The sequence below is a fragment of the Terrapene carolina genome, unplaced genomic scaffold (assembly GCF_002925995.2).
Source record: "Terrapene carolina triunguis isolate 2854851 unplaced genomic scaffold, T_m_triunguis-2.0 Scaffold231, whole genome shotgun sequence".
Lineage (NCBI taxonomy): Eukaryota > Metazoa > Chordata > Testudines > Emydidae > Terrapene > Terrapene triunguis.
In genome coordinates, this window is record NW_020664582.1 from 3181080 (window position 1) to 3204629 (window position 23550).

Below are 23550 nucleotides of genomic sequence, written 5' to 3' on the forward strand. Positions count from 1 at the left end.
TCATCCTAAAACTGAACAACTCAAACTGTGCAAAGAGATTTCTGCTGAAACTAGAAGTTGCCTCTCCCAGAGAAGTTATTTTAGAAGTACTCATAAGGATATAATTTAAAAACTTCTTACAATTTTTCTCCATCCCCATTCAGACATAATAGAACAGTCCATTCCACTCATTCAAGACATTACTGGGCAAGTAATATTTGGACAATCAAGCAATGAGACTGGCTGAACCTGCCTTCGTCCCTGTATAAAACACAGGAGTAAAAAATAAGATTGGTTCTTATTGCATTTTCCTTCAGAGAAGAATCTGACCACTAGATGCTGGATGAAGCCCAAAATGCCGAAGACAGATGTAGCGTTCCTAGCCAACGTTGCCATGCTACAAATGTCTAATGAAGGACAAAAATAATCAAGAAAAGCAGAAAAATACTGGTGTAAAACTGTAATGGGGAAAATAAATATCTGATGATTAAAGAGCTTTTGAAGGAAGTCTGACTCCAAATTACATCTTCATTTTTTTTTTCTGGAAAGTTTGCCACGAAATAACCTGATGAGCTATTGCAAAGGATAAGACTTACAGTGATCTGCTATCTCCAAGCAGTGAACTTGGAAGTTTTAACCTGGCCAAGAAGGAAGGATGAACAAAGGTGTGGGGGGACAAGCATGGTGGAGGGCAATTTCTTTGCTGCCAGAGTTCTGGGTTGAGTCTGAAACAAAGTCTTTGCTTCTGCTTTGAAACCTTTGGCTGCCATGACAAAGAAAATCTCTTCAGGCAAAGACTGGCGCAAAAATTTCAGAGGGCAAAATACAGAAGTTAACAGTCCGAATTCCACCCCTCACACACATACTGAATAATAATAATAATAATGTGTCTTAATAGCAAAGCAGAGGAAAAGACTGTACTCAGAAGACAGCTGGTTATAAAGTCAAGTGGCATTTGGAGAGAGGGGATGCATAATAGACCACTGCCAAACTCAACAGTCTGATTGGATTCCTAAGTAAGAAGCAGAGATTTCTTTAAAGATCTGTGCTTTGTGGGAATGCTAAAAAACAAGTATGGAAGATATCAGTTTTTGCTAATTCGTTAGACTGTCTGCCATGTAAAGAGCCTGGGATCTTTATACTTAACTTCTTTTGCCATCTCAGTTGTAAATATCTGTTTTACCATCTGCACTTTTATGATTCTTCTATGGATTACATGGTTATAAATTGCTAGCAAAATATAACTAGCCACGCCTGCCCAAGCAAAACTTAGATCTCACAGACGATAGCTTGTTGCCAATTAACAGAAGCATCCAACTCACTGGGGAAATGTTACCCAACTTTAACAATACATACTACCTATAAGAGCTCTGCAGTGGCTGATCCTTTCCTTAGATTTAACTCTTTGGTGGTGGTGAGCCCAGCATTCCCTTATTTCTGCAGCATGTGTGCACGTTACATATTAATATCAGGTGACCACAACCACCAGGCAACGAACATCAACTTCTCTTGCTTGAGAGACAATGATTTTCAGCACTAGCTCTCGAATCCAGAGCCACAGATCACTGCTGTGAACAACGGAGAGCTACAGATAAACATAGACTTAGGAGGACCAAGTGCCAATCCATTGCTTTCCCTAGTTTGGCTTTGCAATGGCCAACTGGCTTAAGATTCTGCATCCGTATGCAAGAAAAACTGTGTGTACAAGGTTCAGAGACTGGCCTCCTACCAGCCTAGAACTAACCTCTTCAGTGCTGACATCGACTTCTGTGGTGAAGTGCCAGCGTTCCATAGGAATACTGGCACTTTGGTGTGGCCATACAGGGGCAGCCCTGGAAGCGTTTTACTTGCATGGCACCCGGTTCACTACACAGCTACATGAAAACCAACTGGATAATGGAGACGAATTTTGTTTAAAAAGACACAGCTGGGCTGGTGATGCAGCAATGAGAACTAACAAAGCATTTGAAAGACATGCCTGCAGTCTCTCTGCTAGCAGACGACATGGGTTAACTGATCATCGTCTCTTAATGGCACTTCACCTCTATCAGCCCCGCAAGGTTTGTCTAACAAACAGGCACAGGTGACGAAGAGCTGTCAATTCAGATAACTCTTTACTGGCTTTCAAATGGGTCAAACAAGGTGGTGAAAGTGACATCAGGCAGAAAGATGTCTGATGAGGTAAAATACATTAGCACCTCCCTCCGAAAAATGTACATTTAAAAAAGGTATTTTTGTCCTGTTAATATAATTATACATAAAGATTTAAAACTTTTTGCCGATAAAACCTGCAAGGGATACAAGGGCAATTGTCAAAAAATACCAGGTCTGCTCAGAAGAGTCCCCTTGGGACTCTCATTTCTTCATACACAACTCCATTATACTTCTGTTTTAAAAACTGGAATCCAAGACCATCACCTCCCGCCCCCAAACATATACATATATATATATATATATTTACAAACATACTATATACATGTATAATATTTCCCTCTTATCTATTAACTGTCATAAAAGATGATTGTTCTAAGCCAGTGCAGCAACAGTGCATGAAGTATGGCTCTTGTGGAGAAGCCATTTCCTGTACAGTCCTACCAGATTGGCAAGGCAAAGCTCTATTGTTCCTGTACATTTGTTACAAAAATCTGATCCCATGACCCTAGGAATCCCCCACAGTTAGCCTGGTGACACCAAGGGTGGGTCAGTTCTTGGCTGCTCTTAGCTTCCTGCGGAAGTAGTCGGGTGCAGCATCATACAGCCAATCTGCATCCACTACACACAGGTCCCTCATGTAGCACTTGTTGGTGTGAAGCAGCTCGTTGTACGTTACGCAGGCTGGCTTGCAGTGGAAGAGGACCGAGGAGGGATGGATTGCCACCAGCTGGTGGGAGTCTACGGTGGCATAGGTGCCATCCGGCTGCAACTCTGCAGTGTTCATGAAGAGGCTGTGAGCCAGGCAGCGGCGGATATTCCCCGTGTCCGATCGGGAGGACTCAATCGGTAATGATAGCTGGTTAGTAACGAGAGAGAAAGAGAGAGATGGCAATCCCTTGTGTTTGGTGCCCTGCAGCTCAAGATCAGACACCCTACTAACATTAAGTCTCATAAAACAAGCCTGGAAAAGTCTCACAATCACCACACGGTGGGAGTGAGACTGGAATCGGGGCTTCTAGCGCAACACAAAAGCCCACATCACCTATTGCTTTCTGGCATCCCTTCCAATAACTGTGGGTGCACATGTTTGAAAAGCAAATATGGTACAACCAAAAGCTCAAAAGGAATAGGAATTCCAATTCAAGCTTGGACAGCTGCCATTATTATGAGTTTGCGGGACGCTTGCCCAGAGACGGGTCCAAGCTGTCCGTTAGAGGAGTTAGTTTCAGTCCAACCATATTCAAACCAGGAACTGAAGGCACAGTGTTTCCCTCTGCTAGGATCTGGTACAGGGAAGCCATTCGGGAGTAGAGGGGAGGTAAAACAATAACAAGACAGAAGAATTTTACAGCAACTAGTTACCTTTAGGCAAATGTCCCTGAGCTGAGCTCTGACGTCTGACACCAGCATCATGTTCCTGTTGTTCACAAAGTTCTCTCTGCACCATTCCTGCAGCAGAGCAAGTGGAAGCCAGAACAATTCACTTCTTTATCAAGGATGTTAGGGACATTGTCTTTGGATCAGATGTAAACCAGAGTCCCTAAATCACATACCCATTCAACAGAGAGCTGCTACCCTTCTGGCCAGATTCGCAATATGGATAGTTACACTCAGTCTACCTAAATTCCCTCCTACAGTTCCAATTAGACACAGTATTCCTCACCCACAGTCCTAAACTGTTTTGTGGGTTTGCCATGTGCCATGAAACAGCTTCTGCGCTTCCTCCCCAGAGATGGTGAAAGCGATTCCTAGAAGCATCAAGTTTGTAAATCACACTGGGAGCCCTGAGGAAGAAAAACACGCTAGGAAGCCCAGGATGCGACTCTACATACTTAGAAATCAGACTGGAGAGTTTGATTTGTGGATTAAATCCAAATCACATCTACAAAACTTGCAGAAAGGCCCAATCTCTTTGTAAGGAGCTCTGAAATGATGAAGAGCATTGCCAGGCATTTCCTGGTGGTCAGCTGAAACACAATCCTACCCACCTGGAACAATACAAGGAGGAATGATGACCTTGAGGTTAAGGTGCTCACCAGGGCCTCGAAAGATGGGTTCGGTTCCCAGCTCTGCTGCAGAGTTCCTGTGTGACCTTCATTAAGTCACTTATTCAGCCTGTAAAATGAGGTTAGCCCTTTCCCATCTCACAGAAGCATAGTGAGGATAAATATATTGATTAGGAGGCACTCAGATGCAAAGCGAAGTGCAGGTACACGGAGAGAGGTCAGATCCCCAGCGGACGAGTTATTGTACCGTCTCCAGAGGCTCCATCCCCACCTACCTTATTACCGCTGACATTTTTAAAGGCTCTGTAGACGTTGAGCAGGGTGAGGTGATCCCCCTCGCTGGAAATGAACTTCTTCCGGACAGACTGCACTTCATCCCGCCGGGATGGGGGGTTGTAGAGAATGCTGTCCACCGAGAGCAGGGACACGATGGTCAGGATCTCCTCCGTGCAGTGGAACTTGGGGGACATGAGGATAGTCTGCAAAGCACAGAGCAAGAGCTGCTTTCATGGGTTTCACCAGCTAGAAAGCTGGCAGATTTCGACAGCACAGTAATCTTGGTGGGTAATGTAAACTTTAAAAGAGACCTTCTCTGTGTTAAACTAACTCCTGGCTCAATAGGATCAGATATAAAAGAGAGGGGAACTCTGGTTTATTCTTAAAATCATAGAAGACAGAGGGAAGAGACGTACTAGGGGACATAGCTTGTCCATCCTCATGCCAATGCAGTATCACGGAGGCACTGGTAATAATAACTATCATTAAGGATTATTCTTTTAAGTTGTCCTCATTTGAATGAGCTAAACTACTCACAAACCTTGAATTACACACTTTTGCTATTTAGGCACACAGATATACACATACACTCACACTATTGGGGAGAGCTGATCATTTTAAGGAAATTTCAACATAACACCGCTCATTCATATGAAAATTGTAAGTAAGACAAAGTCAGCTCTTTTGGAAACTTTGGTTTCAACTCTAACTTGCCTCATTAAAATCAACGAATGTGCTAGAGGAAAGGAGGGGAGCAAATGTCCTACCTATCAACAAGAGGCACTAAAGGTGAATTCCAAACCAGTGAGCCTCACTTCAGTACCAGAGGAAATGGCTGAAGTAAATAGGATTATAAAGCACCCATTAGATGAGCAGGGTATGACAGGACAAACCAGTACAGTTTCTGTAAAGGAAAACTGTGCCTCTCTAATCTACTAGGATTTTCAGCGCATGCGAGGCTACAGCTACTCAGGGCCAAGTTCCACATCTACTGAATAGCAGCAATGCTCACGGATATTAATAGGAACTGGATCCAAGCGTGGAGGGGCTTAGTATGGGGGGTCCAAGTGTGGGTTGACAGGGCTCTGTGTGGGGCAATCTGGGTGTGGGTGGCTCAGTGGGGGATCTGAGTGTGGGGGGGATCTTGATGCACAGGGACTTGTTGTGGGGTTCTGGGTGCAACAGTAATGGGACTCTGCAGGGAGGTCCAGGTGAAGGTGGTTGGGGCTTAGCAGGGGGGTCCAGATGCTGGGGGAGTGGGGCTCAGTGGGGTTGGGATCCAGGTGCAGCTGGTTGGGGCTCAGTAGGGTGGGGATCCAGGTATGGGTGGCTTGTTGGGGTGATCCAGGTGCAGGGGGAGTGTGGCTCATCATGGGGGTTCTGGGTGTGGGGGGGTGAGGCTCAGAAGGAGGGTCTGGGTATGAGGGGGTCTGGATGCACTGCGGTTGGGGGAAGGGGGAGCAGCTCCCTGAACAGGAACCCCTCCCCCTGCAGCTGAGGAGCGCTGGGTGCAAGAAGCACGGGGGGAGGGGGAAGTTTGCAGAGCTTCTTACAGCCAGGGGAGAAATCTGAGGGTGGGTCTGACACGGCTCTGGATGCCATGCATAGGAAGAGGAAGTCTCGTCCTCCCTAGCCCAGCCGGGACTAGCAGCTGAGCCCGGCACAGGGTAGGAGCCACCAGCCAGGTCTTCCCCAGTCCCACCTCCTGCCCCACCTCTCTGCCGGCTGCCTTGGGCACCTGAAACATGCTGCTGGGGAGGGTTGCATGACCGTTCTTGTGGTTTCCCTTTGCTTCCCCGTCAGAAAGTCATTTTTCTGCGGGGAAGCAAAGAAATCTGCGGGGGACATAAAGTCTGCGCATGTGCAGTGGTGCAGAATTCCCCCAGGAGTAACATGTGTATTGTTAGGAATGTATCATGGTAACAGCACCTGTATGGAAGGTACCTTGTCATTCTACCTTATGTGGACATCTTACATGGAATCAGAAGGTAAATGTGGGAAATTTTGTCAAAACAAACCTCTTAACTCATTATCAAGTCAAAAGGAAGTCGTTTAAGGAGCTTGAGAATAAGACACTGATAACTATGGAAAAATATATCCAGATAAAAATAAAAAGCTTATTGCCTATCATTTGTACTTTAGAAAATTTGGGTTCCAGAGGAAATGCTGCCATCTTCCTTCCCAGTGGGGTCAGAGTAACCTGATCCTCCTTCCGGTCCACAGCCCCCAGCAGATCCAGTTGCTCAATGGCTGCCTGAACGGCATCTATCAAGACAGAATGGTACAGCCAGTTGGCTTCATTGTTGGCAATATCAGCAGAGGTTAGGAGGACTCCCCCTGGCACCATCAGAGGCAGTGTCTCCGGATCAGAGTGAAAGACAACGACATGGCACTGCTGTGCCTAGTATGATTAAACTGCTCGAGCCTCCAGGGCTGTCCACCAGGCACGTTCCACTGACACAACACTCACAAATTATATTTTAAATAGAAGCAAAGGTAAGGTTGCCATGCCAAGCCTTTGGCAGCAGCCCTGTCAGGACCCCTGCAGGCTGCTCTCCTCTAGAAGCCTCCCACCAAGATTTCTTCAGATTCTTTGCACCTCCAGCCTACTTTTATCCCATGCTGCTCCTCACTCTGTTGAGCAGTTGTATTCCCCAGCTCCTGCTTTCACAACACTGACCACCATCAGTGAGCACTTAAGGGACTCCAGTCCACCCAGATGGCAGAAGATTCCGATGAGTTCACTTGTCAGCTGGGAGAGGTGGCAACAGTCCAGGAAGTGTTACGCTCCTTATGATACAGGCTCCCCCCGCTCTCCATTATCAGTTCAGCCAAAACATTTATTTTCAGATAAATTCTCAGTGACCGGTTACCCACTCCTTCCAACGCTGCCGTCACTCCCACTTACCTGGGGATGGCTTGGACATAAAGTCGAAGGTGAGAACGTTGGGAATTCTCAGAGCCAGGAGCTGTAGCATCACACTGGCCAGGTTACACCTACAAAGGGAAAGAAAAAAATAAGAACCACCTCCACCACCTGCCTCTGTTGAGGCAAGTCAGGCAGACCTGCCCGACTGGCACCTCTGAAATCCTGCACGCTGAGGAAGACCAGCCCAAGAGTGGCCTCCGCGCTCCCCTGGCTTCAGCACTCCTGCAGAGTGGCTGCTTCTTCCAGCAGCACCTCCAGTCACACAGCAGAGGGGAGGAAAGAGCAGCAGCAGCAGCAGAGGGATCCTTTACACACTCGTTTTGGTCAGGAATGGGGGAGAAGCATAATAAGGGAAAGGAGTATAATACAAAGGGCGGAGATCAAAGGGTAACAACCAAGGTGACACTGGAAGTTGGAATCTCCCCAGAACAGCTGATGGTATTTGGCACAGACCTTGTTGGATTCTGAGCCCCCTCCCTGAGGGCTGAGCAAGGACACAATGGGTAAACCAGTCACTTCAGCTATCCCTTGTAACCTCATCAGCCTGCTGCCAGTTATGTCACAGGAGATGGGACAGTACAAGCTTAAAAGGGATGGGGGAGAAAAAGCTACAAGTCCGAACGGATGGAGGAGGAGGAATAAAATACCCTGTTCTTCTCGTTTCTGACGCCTTTCTCCTGACAACGGGGCTGCTGGTGGAGATGGAGCCAAAGCCTGAGCTCTGACAGCTCCAGGCGCCCCCCGTCACAAAACACACCCAGGCTGTGAAAACGGAATTAACCACAACAGGAAGCCAGCAGAGACACCGTTCTGTCTCCAGGCTCTGAATGCCCATATCCATTCACAGCGCTCACAGGCCTCCCTTCAGAGTTGCAGATTCTGGCTACGTGGCAGGTCTGGCTAAGGGAAGGCAAGGCTGTGTGTTCGGGGAAGTGGATTCTGTTCTCACCTCTGTATCTCAGGTATTGTCATTTTATCAAACTTCTCGAACTCATCCTCTGTGTAGAGCCGGTAACAGATTCCACTGTCCTCTCGTCCCGCTCGCCCTGTACGCTGCCATGCCTGGGCCTTTGACACCCGCTGCACAGCCAACACTTCCAGGCCACTCTCTGGGAAAGGAAAAGAGTCCACATTCGTGAATATTCACATATGCGGGGCTTTGGAAACGCAGCTAGTGCAAATTCACACAGTGGCTGAGCACTGATCCTAGGGGAAGACAGAGCACCACCTACTGAAACACCACCACTTAAAGGTAGTCTCCCATCCAAACACTAACCAGGCCTATTCTTGCTTAGCATACAAGACCTGAAGACAGCTACATGGTGCTGCATCCACTGGGTGGCATTTCACAGCTCCAGGGGTATTTTTACACTGCACGTAGACACCCACGGCTGGCCCAGACCAACTGACTCGGGCTAAGAGGCTATTTAGGGTGTCCATGTTCTGGCTCAGGCTGCAGCCTGAACTCTGGGACCCTTCCACCTTGCTCGGACATCTACACTGCAATATACAGCCCCACAGCCTAAGTCAGCTGGCAGGGGCCAGCCACAGGTTTTTAATTGTAGTGTAGACATACCCCAGGAGGCCCGGTAGAATTCCACCCTTAGCTGACTCTCCCCACAAATGGACAGCCCTGTATACACCCTATCCCAGGATCAGATGAGCACTGGAGAAGAAAGCACATTCAGTTGACAGGACGAACACACACAAAAAACCCGCCTGAAATACGACGTGTTAAAGACTGGGGCAGAGGGGTGTTTTAAATCAGCTTCTATCAGGGTTTAGTGCCTCAACGTACGTATCAAGAATTAAAAATTATTTCCAAATCACTCATCTCAACTCCTCACCAGGGCTGAACTTCTTTGCTTTAACCATGCCTGTGTCCACAACGTATTTTATTCCCGCAATGGTGATGGAGGTTTCCGCAATGTTGGTTGAAAGGATCACTTTGCGATAGCCCTAGGAGGAAGAGCAAACAAAAGAATACCACCTAGCTCTTATCTAACACTTTGCAGCAATACAACTCAAAGAGCTTTACAAAGGAGGTCAGTATCATTATCCCCATTTGACAGATGGGGAAACTGAGGCAGCGGTGACTTTGCCCAAGGTCACCCAGCAGGCCAGCGGCAGAGCCAGGAATAGAACTCAGGCTCTCCCAAGTGCCAGTCCAGTAGGCCACACTTGCAGGAGTCCCAGCTCCCACTTTCCCACCTCAGAGTCCCAAGATTCACACATCCTTATTGGTGTACTTTGACTTGGTTACACTTTAGAGTATTGTATCAGTGTGACCAGTGTGTATGGCTACATTAAAACTCTAGCTACTGGACAGATTTCTAAAAGAAAGGAACTTTGCAATCAAAAACAATTAGTCAAATCAAATACAAGACCCCCAAAGGGCTGTTTGCAGTGTAGCCTTTAAATCTTTTTAGTTTTGCTTCTGGTGAAAGGCATGAGATTAGGATCCCTGAAGACCTGAGTTCCAATTTATCCACTGACTAGGAACAACACAGGCTGTAGCAATGTGCACATACACACAGTGCTGCCAAGTCTGCTACACCCTGGAGGTTAGTCTTCTTGGAATTTCAGTACGACCTGGAAACTGCCCAGTGAGGCTGGCCAGCTGGAATGGTGCTTTCTGTGACGAGGCTCTTCGTCCACAAGGATCCTTACAGAGCACGTTCCAAAGGCTCTGCATCTCATTACCAAGCCCTTGGGCCCTCATTCCGCTACCTTTTCTGTATCCAGGGCAATTATTCCCATATTGGGGCTAATGTTGAGGAGAGACTCATAGAGGTGACACCCCACATATCGCACTGAAAACATGTACCCTCCTGTCTCCAGACAGTAGTCAGCCAGAGTCATAAATGAGGATTGCTTTTAACTCACGAGACGTACAGCCCTTCCTGTGCAGGGAAATGGAGAGTGATGTGGATGCATCAGCTCCCCCAGGTGTCCCCCAGCCTGGCTTACCTTGGGTGCAGCCTGAAAGACTCGGAGCTGCTGTGTGTATGGTAGTGAAGCATAGAGGGGCATCACCACCATCTGGGGGCAGCCATCGGGAAGATGCTTGGCGATGTCTCGGCAGGTTTTGGTCATCGCTTCGATCTCTTCCTGACCAGTTAGAAACACCAGGATGTCCTGAGAAGAAGGTGCTTCCTTGGGGGTTGGGGAATTAGAAACGAGTGTAAGCTAGTGGGGGGAAGAAGACTCAAGCAGAAATAAAACAGCAGTTATCAGTGGCAGCAAATCTTCTGAGCTCTCCTACCAACAGCAGAAGAGATGGAGCCGCTGGGGAGCAAAGCTGAATGTGAGCATACGGAGCGAGGTGCTGCTCCCACTAGATTCACTGAGACGGAAGGGGGCTCAGCACTTTGTAGGACCACCAAGATGGAGAAAAAAAAAAAAACTAGAGAAACGGATGGTTCTGCTTTGTTCAACAACTTTCCAGTGCACCCGAACGAACAAGCTAGTCTGCCTTCCAGTGGCAGTACAGCTGGCCAGTAATCACATGAAAACCTGAAGAAGAATAGTTAGGAAAGCTAGGCTGCATACTTTGCTTAGCAGTCTCCTTTCACCTCCAGACTAGCGTTCAAGTCCTACAAGCACAGCAACAATAAGTATTTTAACAGCGGCAGATGCAGGATATTAATGGTTTATTTAACAGCTTTCCACCGGTCACTCCCCTTAAAAGCCACTGTATACATACAGCTCCGAAAGCACCATGTCACTGTATGCTCCAATGCAGAGGAGACGTGCTGGATATATTTCCAAAGACGAGAACCGCAGGCACCTCTTTCAAAAACTCAAGACTGGCAGTTTCTCGTTGAAACACTTAGTGCTAGTCATAAAATATTGATGAGCTTTTAATTCATTAGATTTCCATTTTCTCTATAGTTTCCCTTAACAACTACATCAGGGAGGCGATCTTAATGATAATCGAAGATTGGCATTTTTTCATTTTGGTGCTCTTTGTGGATTCCACAATTCTGTAAGTAATGGGGTGCAAATAAATTATTCCCTGGAGTGCAATATTTTCCAATATTTCCTCATCTAACTCAGTCACACCATCAGCATCATCTACCCGAGAAGTAGATTTTAAAAGAATATAGGGCCAGCTGGCCCACACTGAAGTATGAAAGCTAAAGATGAGACTACAACAGCATACAGAACAATCTCCGAGTTCTACTAACGATACAAGCTGCAATTTCAGGCCATGGGATATCTGAGATCATGAATCTAGCCAAAGTCTCTCATTAATATAGCTCATTCAGACTTCAGGAGTGACCCTAAAAGAATCCTCAATGCTTGTAACTACCACTTGGATCTGAACAGGCAGAATGATAACAGATGAAATATCCAACTGCAGCATCACGGGAGCAATGCTTGCTCTCAAAACGCCCATGGTACCTGATGGATTTGGAAGACCGACACCAGTGCTGCTTGGAGGTAATCACTCTGAGGCTGTTTGGTGTAAAAGATCTGGATTGGATGTTGCCGACCTTCTAGATAGAGAACTGGGGCTCCGTTGAAGTACTGAGAGAACAGGTCTACGTCCATAGTAGCTGACATGATCACCACCTACAAAATGGGAGCAAGGCAGGTGCTATCAATGGGACTCAAGCGTGAGACATTTGCCAACAGGCCTACAAAACCCAGCCTCCTTAGACTGCTAGGATGAACACCCAAACCAGCAAAAGGTAAGAAAGGCATGTAGTGCAGAAGAGAGCTACATTTTTTAATTCCGGGCCCTCAAGTCTACAGCCATCCACTCCCACTGTGTGACACCCCAACATGTGTTATACACATATCACCCCATACGCTACAGAAGGAGTGGAGAAGCGAGCTTAAAGGGTTCCAGACATTTACTAAAAACAGCTACGCCTGGTTAGAACATTCAGACTTAAGAGATGGCTTTCAAGAAAGGGAATGTGTTCAAGCTAGAAAAGTCAAACATGACGAGGACCCCGCCTTTAGGGTGGTTCTTCATAACACAGTTAGTTTGTGTGTTACACCAAACTCAACTCCTGTCCACACACGAAAAAAATCTCTAGCTCGCATTAAGTGGTGCTTTAAATTAGCTGGTGGGGATGGGTTGAAGCTCGAGTGCTGTTGAAGCTGCAGCTAGTAATGCAGTGTGGATGCAAAAGCTGGAATTAGAACACATCAGCAGCAAATCCAATCACTCTGCTGCTAACCAAACCACTCTGCGTCACTCCAGTGTTCTTCTGAAGTGACTGGAGCTAGGCTCTCTCTAGTGCACTAACTGGAGTGTATCTAACTCAAGCTAACCATTGCAGTGTAGACCTGCCCTTACAGGTGTGGAAGAACCCCCACTCTCCATCAGCATATTTCATTCTGCTTGGGGGCCAGGTGGGGAATCTGCACTCACTTTGAGTGGGAATTTGCCCAAATCCTTCCGTTTCTTTAGCGCCGCTTTCACCACCCCAAAGAGCACGTCTGTGTGTATTGTCCTCTCATGAGCTTCGTCTAGAATGACGACACTGTATTTGCGCAGCAGGGGATCGCCAATGGCTTCGCGGAGAAGCATCCCATCCGTTAGGAACTTGATTAGCGTCTCTTCGGAGGTGAAATCTTCAAAGCGCACCGTGTAGCCGACCTAAGGAAACAGTCATGCAGGACAAGGCACAGACACCAAATCACGTACATTTATAGCCGCTGTGATTCACACTAAAGGATCCCAAAGCGTCCAGACTATCCTTACAGCCATCCCTTCACCCATATCCAGTTAGAACCGCGAGTGCAATTTAAGGAGGCTGCATGTATTTTCATTCCGTGGGTCACAAGCCCCAAGATTCTAACCTATCCCAAAGAGAGCTGTCAAAATCTTAGCATAATCACTATTTTCTGGCACTGACAGAGGAAGTTCACCCCTAAGAAAACCTGAAGAATTCACTGTAAAATATAATAAACACAGAAGATATAACCCCCTTTCCCAGAAGCCAGTGAACTGGATCACAATTTGTTAGCATTCATACACACAAGAAATTAAAGTAGACCGAAGGTCATACACTGCCCACCGTTTACATGCACAACTCCCATCAACGTCAACTCCAGTTTCACCATGGAGTAAGTGCTGGATGTGGCCATTTGTACGTATCACAGGTGTAATGAGCCTAACCCAAACTAAAACCAGTTCCATAGGACACAGCAGGTGCAGAGGCTCTGACAGATGCCACGCACAATGATTTTTCTGTCCCGGAACACCTCCTCCAATGGGCTACGTGTGGATTATTATAAACGGCTACTCTCAAATTAACAGTGAATTAGCAGTGTGGAGCCCTCATTCCCCAAAGGCAGGAGGGCATATTGTAGAGGTGCCTCGTCCTAGGGAGGGTAAAGGCCGCCAGGTTTGTGCCGGGCTTCTCTGTCACCAGTGCAAAAAGCAAAGGGTCACATGCTCCCTAGCAAGATGGGTCGTAAGTGGAAAACGGCAGCACGAGGAGCCAAGCTGTGCTTCAAAACACAGTTGTGGAGGGGGTAGGAGGAGAGAGGGATCCTCCATTGAGGTGCAGACTATGATAACTTCACTGTGAACTGGAAACACACCGCTTCACTTTTAAAATACCGAACACGGTGATGCACTCCAACCCTAAGTGCATCCTATGAGAGAAACCAAAAGGATTTGATCAGTGCTAAAAAGCCACCCAAGCCCCCAACATTTGGCCCTCAGAATACTGAAAAGGCCGTGAGTACACGTCTGTTCATGTTTAAACATTCAGTAAACACAGACACCACCACCCTTGCTGGAAGCCGCTGTCTATTCCTTAAACACGTCTATATGTTTTTTTCCATTCTCCCTAAACCACACATAGCAACTGCAGCAAGTTCCCAAGAGTCACAGCTCTGCTTGGCACCCAAGCATGCCCTAGTTTGTTGCAATCATCAATAATCAGTGCTGGAACAGGGGGATATGAAGCTGATTTTTTACTCATTAGCCAGCATTTTTTTAAATAAAAGCAACATAGCTGGACCCACATGGCGAGAGAAAAGCCAAGCGGGGCTCAGCCATTGGGCTGGATGGAAGAGACAGTGTTTTTATTCTTGTACACTATTAAATGTAGACAGCACTTTATCCCTTGTGGTTCTAGGATCCATACAACTGCTCTGACCACCTGCTGTCCTCACCTACCCAACACCACTGTGCATCTCAACCACTTTATTTCAGGTCACCTCACATACCAGTTTTCCCAGCTCTGTTTTCTTCTCATCCGAGACTCTAGTAGCTAAGGATATAGCAGCTACTCTACGAGGCTGGGTCACCGCAATGATGCCTTGGCGGCCGATTCCTGCTTCATAGAGGTACTGTGGGATCTGAGTCGTCTTCCCTGAGCCTGTTTCCCCTATATAGCAACAAATGAACAAACAGCTGTTATTTCTGTAGCATCTCTAATGAGAGGCTCTCAAGCCATTTTGCAAACATTTGTTAATTAAGTCTCATCCCTCCGAGAGACAGGTGTTGTCCCCATTTTGCCAATGGGAAAGCTGAGGAAGAAAGAATTAGGGTGATTTAGCCTATGGGAACAGAACCCAAGTACCCCAGCTCTAACCACTAGATACACCACTTCACTTGATAACGCTCATCTCATTCCCCATGGTTGGTCCCTGGTACAGAATTTTAAAGGCAAACCGCAAGTAAATAGAAGCCGAGTTCTGTACGCTACAGAGGCGCTCCCAAGAACATTCAGCACAGCACAAGGCCTACGATTCTTCCTTTTTAGGTTCCCCCAGCATCACAGCAACCTACAGCACTCAGACCCCTGGATGGATCGCACCTGCCTAGGAAACCCCTGCTGGAGCATGGAGCTGGCTCGTGAGGCTCAGATAAGTGGTTTATTTTCAGTATATATGGCACTAACGTGTGGCCTGGGTTTCAAAGCTTTTGAAGTTATGCTCCCATAAAATCCTGGGAGCAAGAGACAGATGAGACCCATTCAGTCATCCAGTCTGCCTCCCTGCCACTGCAGGACTGGCTCCTACACTAGGCTTCTTAGTGTTTTGTGCAGTTTAGTCTTAAAAGTTCCAGGCAACAGAGCTTCCACAATTTGCCATGGGTGATTATTCGCAGCTGGAACTGTCAGTTTTCTCTGATATTCAGCCTAGGAATTTCCTGTCTTAATTTTATCCCCCTATTTCTAGGTATATGTCCACCTACCACACCAAATGATTCCTCTCCATTGGCTTATGCCCCCACTTAATCATTTGCTGGGCAAGTACGTCTGACGTAGATGGATTTTTGTTTGGCTTCAAATTAATCTTTAGCAAACAAGAACACTGGGCTGAGAAACAGACACACAGACAGGAGCTGTTCTTTCAGCACCACACAGAGGGCTACCCAAAAAACGCCATCCCGTTATCCCCACCCATGCTCCCAATTCTGCCACTACACAGTCAGCTGTAATGAAAGTGGCAACCATCGCTTACTACATAGGGCACTATCAGTCTTATGGACCAGTAACATAGGACAGTGATAAAAATAGGGCTTTGTACTAGCACTGAGTTACTGGATCTGCTTGGACCTATTACAGCACTGACGACAAAATCCTTCCATTGCTTGGGACAGATACAAGTTGGAACCAGGCACAACTCTTCAGAGAACATGAATTTGGAACTATTTCAAGTCTCAAGAGCAACAAAGAGCAGGAAACTGACATTAATGCCAATTTCATTCCCCTTCAATTTTACTGGTTCTTATGAGTCTGTTTTTAGTACCTTTAGTGGGAGAAAAATACTTTTAAATTCAAACAAAGAATAATAAGGCAATTTGTAGCGCTTCAGCTTTCTCGTGGCCAACAATAGGGATTCCTCCTCACAAAGGTCTCTGAACATGTTAGAGGTGCATGGAAAGGGGGGCGGGGGCTGTATTCTTCTTGACTCTTGTAAAACACTGACAGTAGAGAACAGGACACCTTTCACTAAAACCAAGTAGCTTCCAATACAGCAGATCCTGAGCCAAATATATCCCTTCTTTAGGTAGTGGAACAAACTGGAAGAGACACCCCCAGCTCTGCAACCTCCTCGCCTATTAGGTCTTGTCCGCCGTTGAGTCTGGTATGGTTGCGACCAGTACACAGTGCTAGCTTGTGCTGTACCCCTATGTTCACCCCTTTTACAAGACTATGATAAATTTCGTATAAAAGTATGCCTTGTGAGGTATCATTTGAAAACTCATAATTTACTGATCATTATTATCCTGATAAAATGTGTGTGGCAACATTGTATGTAAAGATACAAGATTCTAATGTATGATGTTACTGGGGCTGTATCTACACTGCCAATTGTAGTTCACAGGTGCTTAAAAAAGCCTCCCCTCCACCCCGAAAGACAAAAGTTTTGCAGCAGCAAGTGGCAGTGTAAACGGCTCGTTGTCAGCAGGAGCGCTCTCCTGTCCACAACGTAAACTCCGCTCGTAGGGGGTGGAAGTATTTTGTCGGCAAAAGTGCCGACAAACAGCGTTTACACTGCCCGACTTTTACCGACACGGCTGTATCGCTAAAAGCTGTGTAGTGTAGATAAAGCCTAAGAGAGATTCAACACCTGGAGAGCAGTCCACAAACGAGTTCTCCAGAGACAAAGGACTAGCCAACACCTCAGCCAGGTGTCAACAAGTTCACATAGGCCATCACCTGGTTAAGTGGTCATTCTTTGGCATGAAAGAGGGCGTGGGGAAAAAAAATCTACATCTTGACACAATCATCTTAGGGTTTCTTTCCATCCACACAGACTTTCTGTCTCCTGAACCTTAGCTGGAGATGACTCACAAAGAAGAGAAGAAACTACAAGAAAGTAGACTAGATGTCCCATGTTCTCTCTTCCTTTCTCTCTATCCACATCACCTCAAGAACAAAGAAAGAAACACTGGACTTGGGGAGAGATCCTGATTGAAAGGAATTCAGCCAATAAGACGGTGGTGAGAGAGACCTTTGTTTTGAATTCACTTAACTTATTAAGTTAGGCATTAGTTGTGTTTTACTTTTACTTTTTTTTTCTTGTAACCAATTCTGACATTTAAGCTTTCTGTAGTTAATAAACTTGTTTTACTGTTTTATCTAAACTAGTGTGTTTGGATGGAAGTGTTTGGGAAACTCCATTTGAGATAACAGAATCTGTGCATATCATTGTCTATCAATAAAATGACGGACTATGTATGAGCTTTGTATCATCTGGTGAGACAGGAGAGTAGATTGTGTCTATGCTGTGTACATTTTTGTGATGATTTTGCAAGGACTTCTATCTAAGATGACAGAACCACCAAAACAGATTTTTAAAAACACATTTGCAAATATTTACTACTTGCCCCTGACATAAGTAGGACATTCTGATTATTATTTGTATTGCAGTAGCATCTAGGAGCCCCAGTCATAGTCCAGGACCCCGCTGTGCTAGGCACTGTACAAACACACACCGAACAGAGATGGTCCTTGCCCCAAAGAGCTTCCAGCTAACTAACGACTTCCACCTCCTGCCCCTTTCCCAAGATACTCACGGAGGAGGATGGTGTCACTTCAATCAAGTCACCATTAGATCTTTTTTGTTCAGCCATGCTACTGCCAGCAGTATTACTATCCTAATGAAGGCTGGTTGACATGAAAAGCCCACATCCACTAACTATGTAATTAGTGGCCATAAAGAATATGATGCCGTGCTGTCAGAGAAAACTCCAGTGCAACATAATTCTTCATGAAGAGCAGTGACTAGAAATGCACATATTGAGGGGCTCGCATCATGTGTATTTTGCACTAAAACCACATTTCCGCAGAGGTACGTCTTCTATTTTCTTTTTCACGGTTACACTTTGACACATGCAACAGGGCTCAGAAGTCAGCAGGGTGAGGGCAATGTGGGAGCAGAGGAAAGGAAGAAGGAATCAGAAGAATGATAAGAAGTTCAGAAGTAACATTATTGTGTGATACAATTGTGATTCCTAGACAGATGGGAAGCAGAAAACCAAATGTAAGCCGCCCAGCTGCAGACTGGGGCAGAGGGAGGAACTATTTACCGCACTCCTCAGCTGCAGAACCTTCAAGTGGCATATTGTAGGACATATTTAGCACGTGATAATGCAAACCATACAACTATAAAAGGGAAATGAGAAAAGTACTGTGCATTCCTTGACTAGAAAATTATTGTGGTCAACATTTTTTTGAAGTGTTCGCTGATTGCATGTGTGAAATTTGAGGCACTTCATGCCTAATTTTAACAAATGCTGAGCCCCTATGTTTCCAGCTGGAGTCAATGGGATCTGCGACTCTTCAGCTCTTAAAAGTCACACATAAGGTGTCTCAAGCTGGGCTCATAAAAACAGAGGAATCATTAGTGAACACTTCAGAAAATTCAACTAAGAAGGTGTTTTTACCTAGGGAACAGAGGGTTTTTCCGGTTTGGGATTTTTTTGGCTGGGGGGGGAGAAGGAAGGAACTATAGGATCATAGAAATGCAGGTCTGGAAGGAACCTCATGAGGCCACCGAGGTCAGTTCTCTGCACTGAGGTAGGATTAAGTATTATCTACCATCCTGACAGTTGTTTGTTTAACCCGTTCTTAAAAACCTCCAATGACAGATTCCACAACCTCCCTAGGTAATTTGTTCCAGTGTTTAACTACCTTTACAGTTACGAAGTTTTTCCTAATGTCTAATTAAAGATCTACCTGGATGCAATTTAAACCTATCACTTCTTGTCCAGTCCTCAGTGGTTAAGGAGAACAATTAATTACCCTTCTCTATATAACAACCCTTTACATACTTAAAGGCTTATCAGGTCCCCTCTCAGTCTTCTCTTCCCCAGACTAAACAAACCCAATTTTTTCAGTCTTTCCTCATAAGTCATGTTTTCTAGACCTTTAATCATTTTTGTTGCTCCCCTCTGGACTTTCTCCAGTTTGTCCGTATCTTTCCCTAAGTATGGTGCCCAGAACTGGACACACTACTCCAGTTGAGGCCTTATCAGTGCAGAGTAGAGAAGAACTGCCTCTTATCAACATTCCTGCTAATACATCCCAGAATGAAGTTTGTTTGTTTTTTGGCAACAGTATTACACTGTTGATTCATATTTAGTTTGTGATCCACTATTGCTCCCACATCCTTTTTCTGCAGTATTCCTTCCCAGGCAGTCATTTCCCATTATGTATTTGTGCAGTTGATTATTCCTAAGTGTAGTACTTTGCATTTCTCTTTATTGAAATTTCATCCTATTTATTTTAGACTATTTCTCCAGTTTGTCGACATCATTTTGAATTCTAATCCTGTGGTTCAAAGCACTTGCAACCCCTTCCAGCTTGGTATTGCCCGCAAACTTTGTAAGTGTCATCTCTATGCCACTATCCAAATCATTTTATGAAGATACTGAATAGAACCAGACCTAGGACAGATCCCTGTCCACCCAATATGCCCTTCCAGCTTGACTGTGAACCATTAGGGGTGGCCGGCCTGAGAAGGAGCCAGAATTTACCAATGTACATTGCCAAAGACCCACAGTAATACGTCAGCAGCCCCCAATCAACTTCCCCACCACCACCACGCTCCCACCACCTCCCACCCACCGGCAGCCCCGCTCATCAGCGCCTCCCGCTCCCTCCCCGCACCTCCCGATCAGCTGTTTCATGGCATGCAGGAGGCTCTGGGAGGGAGGGGGAGGAGCGAGGGCACAGCAGGCTCAGGAGAGGGGGCAGGAAGGGGTGGAGTGGGGGCAGAGCCTGTGGCAGAGCCAGGGGGTGAGCAGTGAGCACCCCCCGGCACATTGGAAAGTTGGCACCTGTAGCTCCAGCCCCAGAGTCGGTGCCTATACAAGGAGCCACATATTAACTTCTGAAGAGCAGAGCCACAGGTTGGCCACCCCGCATTATAATAATTACTCTCTGAGTAGTAGGAAAGGGATTAAGGGAGGGATAGAAAGCAGCAATAAACTTTCTGGCTTTCCCCATACAATTAAGTCACTGCAAGTCTTAACTGAGAACTTTGCAACTCAAAGTCAGACACCATATAGTATGAACAAACAATTTGTATCTAACTACTGAAAAAAGCTAATGCGGTTTTGGGATGCATCAGGCAAGGTATTTCCAGTAGAGATAAGGAAGTGTTGGTACCGTTATACAAGGCACTGGTGAGACCTCATCTGGAATAGTGTGTGCAGTTGGTCTCCCATGTTTAAGAAGGATGAATTCAAACTGGAACAGGTTCAGAGAAGGGCTACTAGGATGATCCAAGAAATGGAAAATCTGTCATATGAAAGGAGACTCAAAGAGCTTGGCTTGTTTAGCCTAACCAAAAGAAGGCTGAGGGGGGATATGATTGCTCTCTATAAATATATCAGAGGAATAAATACCATGGAGGGAGAGGAATTATTTAAACTCACTACCAATGTGGACACAAGAACAAATGGAAACTGGCCACCAGGAAGTTTAGACTTGAAATTAGAAGAAGGTTTCTAACCATCACAGGAGTGAAGTTCGGGAACATCCTTCCAAGGGGAGCAGTGGGGGCAAAAGACATATCTGGCTTAAAGACTAAGCTTGATAAGTTTATGGAGAGGATGGTATGATGGAATAGCCTAATTTTGGCAATTAATTTGTCTTTGACTATTAGCGGTAAATATGTCCAATGGCCTGTGATGGGATGTTAGATGGGGTGGGATCTGAGTTACTACAAATAATTTTTTCCTGGGTGTCTGGCTGGTGAGTCTTGCCCACATGCTCAGGGTTTAGCTGATCGCCATATTTGGGGTCGGGAAGGAATTTTCCTCCAGGGCAGATTGGCAGAGGCCCTGGGAGGTTTTCGCCTTCCTCTGAAGCGTGGGGCACGGGTCACTTGCTGGAGGATTCTCTGCACCTTGAAGTCTTTAAACCACGATTTGAGGACTTCAATAACTCAGACATAGGTTAGGGGGTTGATACAGGAGTGAGTGGGTGAGATTCCGTGGCCTGCGTTATGCAGGAGGTCAGACTAGATGATCATAATGGTCCCTTCTGACCTTAAAGTCTATGATTCTATACTAAGGGCACATTGTACCTAATTACTAACAGCACTTTACACTATTAACACTCAAACAGTTTGAGAAAAAGCTTTTCACTGTATGTCATACATTCATGTGGTTCTCCATTTGAAAAATGAATAAGACTGTAAACTCTCTGGGACAAGGACTGTCTTTTACTCTGTACAGTACAATGGGGCTTTGTACCTACTGGAGACATTAGCAGAGATATACCTATACCTACCTTATAGAACTGGAAGGGACCTTGAAGGTCATCAAGTCCAGTCCCCTGCCTTTACTAGCAGGACCAAGTACTATCCCTGACAGTTTTTGTTTGTTTTCCCAGATCCCTAAATGGCCCCCTCAAGGACTGAACTCACAACCCTGGGTTTAGCAGGCCAATGCTCAAATCACTGAGCTATGCCTCTGGGCATTCCCATGACACAATCAGCTTCACTTCCCAGCACAGAAGGTTTGGGTTATGAACACTGTAGGAAAATGTTTGTTTGGACAGAGCAGTTTCTTTTGGAATTGAAGAAAGAATCCACATAGACTTTGCAAATACTTAATTATATCTATCTAAAGTACTTATATGACCCCCATCACCACCGTATCTGAGGCACCTCACAATCTCCAGTGTATTTATCCCTGAAGCATTCCCATGAGCCTGGGCAGTGCTATTTACTCCATCTTTACAGAGGGGGAAACTGAGGCACGGAGCATAAATGATTAACCCAAGGTCACATAGGAAGTCTGGGAAATTGAACCCAGAACTCTCAAGTCCTAGGCTAGTGCCCTCACTACTGCCCTGCTCTGCGATACAAAGCTAAACGATGGGCCAAGCCCGAGTCGCCCACATCCCTTTTCGCTAACCCAATGTCTCAGCAATAGCTGGGGGACCAGACTCCCGGGCAGAGGAGGAATAAGTTACTTCTCTGGCCTGGCAGGAAGAGGACGGGCTGCCCCGTCTGGGTGGGGTGATGCGGGGGACTAGGGCTGTTCCATGGGGCTCCTTAGCCCACGAGAGCCCCTGGCAGGCGAGGGGGGCACGAAGGGCTCCTGCCAGGGGACTGGGAGGCTGAGTGCGCCCTGGGAGACCGCGGGGGGTAGGCAGAGCCCCCTGGCCGAGTGGGGGCTGCGGGGGGCTCCAGGGTGGCGCGGAGAAGGGGGCACTCCCGGGCCCGGGGGGGTGTCTCTCCCAGTCCTGCCCCGCCGGGAAGGGCGCTCCCGGCCCGCGCTCACCGATGAGGATGGCGCTGTCCAGGCTCCGGAGCTGGCTGAGCAGCGGCCCCCGCGCCTGGAAGATGGGCAGGCTCCTGCGCTGCGTCTCCCCGGCGCTGGGAGCCAGCGGCTGGCGCTTGGCTCCGGGCGGCCCCAGCAGCATGGCTCTGCGGGGAGGGGGCGCCAGCTTCAGTCGCTTGGCCGGGGGCAGCTCGCCGTCCTGAGGCATCGCCCCCGGGCCGCGGCCGGGCCGGGATCAGCGCCCGCAGGGGGACACGCGGCCGCCCCGCCCCGCGCACGTGTTCCCGCTGCCGGCCGCGCACGGGGATTACCGCCCGGCTCCGCGACACCCCTCCCGGGACTACAACTCCCAGCCTGCCCCGCTCCCGCTGTCCCACTAGCCCAGAGCGGGGCAGGCTGGGAGCTGTAGTCCCCACAGCCCAGGCGTGGCGCTGGTCTGCGTCCCACCTGAGCAGGCTACAGGGTGGGCCGGGGCTGCGGACCTTACCCTGGCCACGCTGCGTAGGGGCCGTCCATAAGGTATTAGGGGGTGGATCCTTCATTATGGTGGTTGTGTCACTGTTACAAGGAGGGGGTCTTGAAAAAATCCCCCCAAAATGTTATGTAATTTATGGACGACCCCTTACTCTACCCCCTTTTCCCCCCAGGCTGCCAGCTACTTGTTAATAAAAGTGTGAGAACGTGTATAAAGTGCACCGACACAAGTAAAGAGTCACCTGTGTGCACCCCACCTTTGCTATCTCAACTTTATACGGATAAAACCCTATGTGTAGGGATGGTTTTAAGGCTTCTAACATATCCCATCGTGAGGCATCCACTTACCCGGCCTATTGCCATAGGCATATTCACATGGTTTTCTGCATCTTGTCTTCAATCACCTGAGGAGTGCGAAAAGGAAAAGTGCATGGAGACACAGCACCTGGGAGTGTGTGCTCAAGCCTTCGACCATACAAAGGATGATGGAAAAGAGGACAACAGAG

General features: G+C 47.0%; 1 protein-coding gene across 1 annotated transcript; it reads right to left on the reverse strand.

Moving 5' to 3' along the window:
- Nucleotides 1–511: 511 nt before the first annotated feature.
- DHX33 (DEAH-box helicase 33) lies at nucleotides 512–22812 on the reverse strand. The gene is made up of 12 exons (XM_024207634.3): nucleotides 22571–22812; nucleotides 14545–14705; nucleotides 12734–12961; nucleotides 11752–11922; nucleotides 10315–10500; nucleotides 9192–9303; nucleotides 8294–8453; nucleotides 7324–7412; nucleotides 6553–6680; nucleotides 4415–4618; nucleotides 3496–3582; nucleotides 512–2989 (listed from the first exon to the last, which is right to left on the reverse strand). The coding sequence occupies exons 1-12, from the start codon at nucleotides 22776–22778 to the stop codon at nucleotides 2681–2683; spliced, it is 2043 nt and encodes a 680-aa protein (XP_024063402.2). The 5' UTR covers nucleotides 22779–22812; the 3' UTR covers nucleotides 512–2680.
- Between the last annotated feature and the right edge of the window lie 738 nt (nucleotides 22813–23550).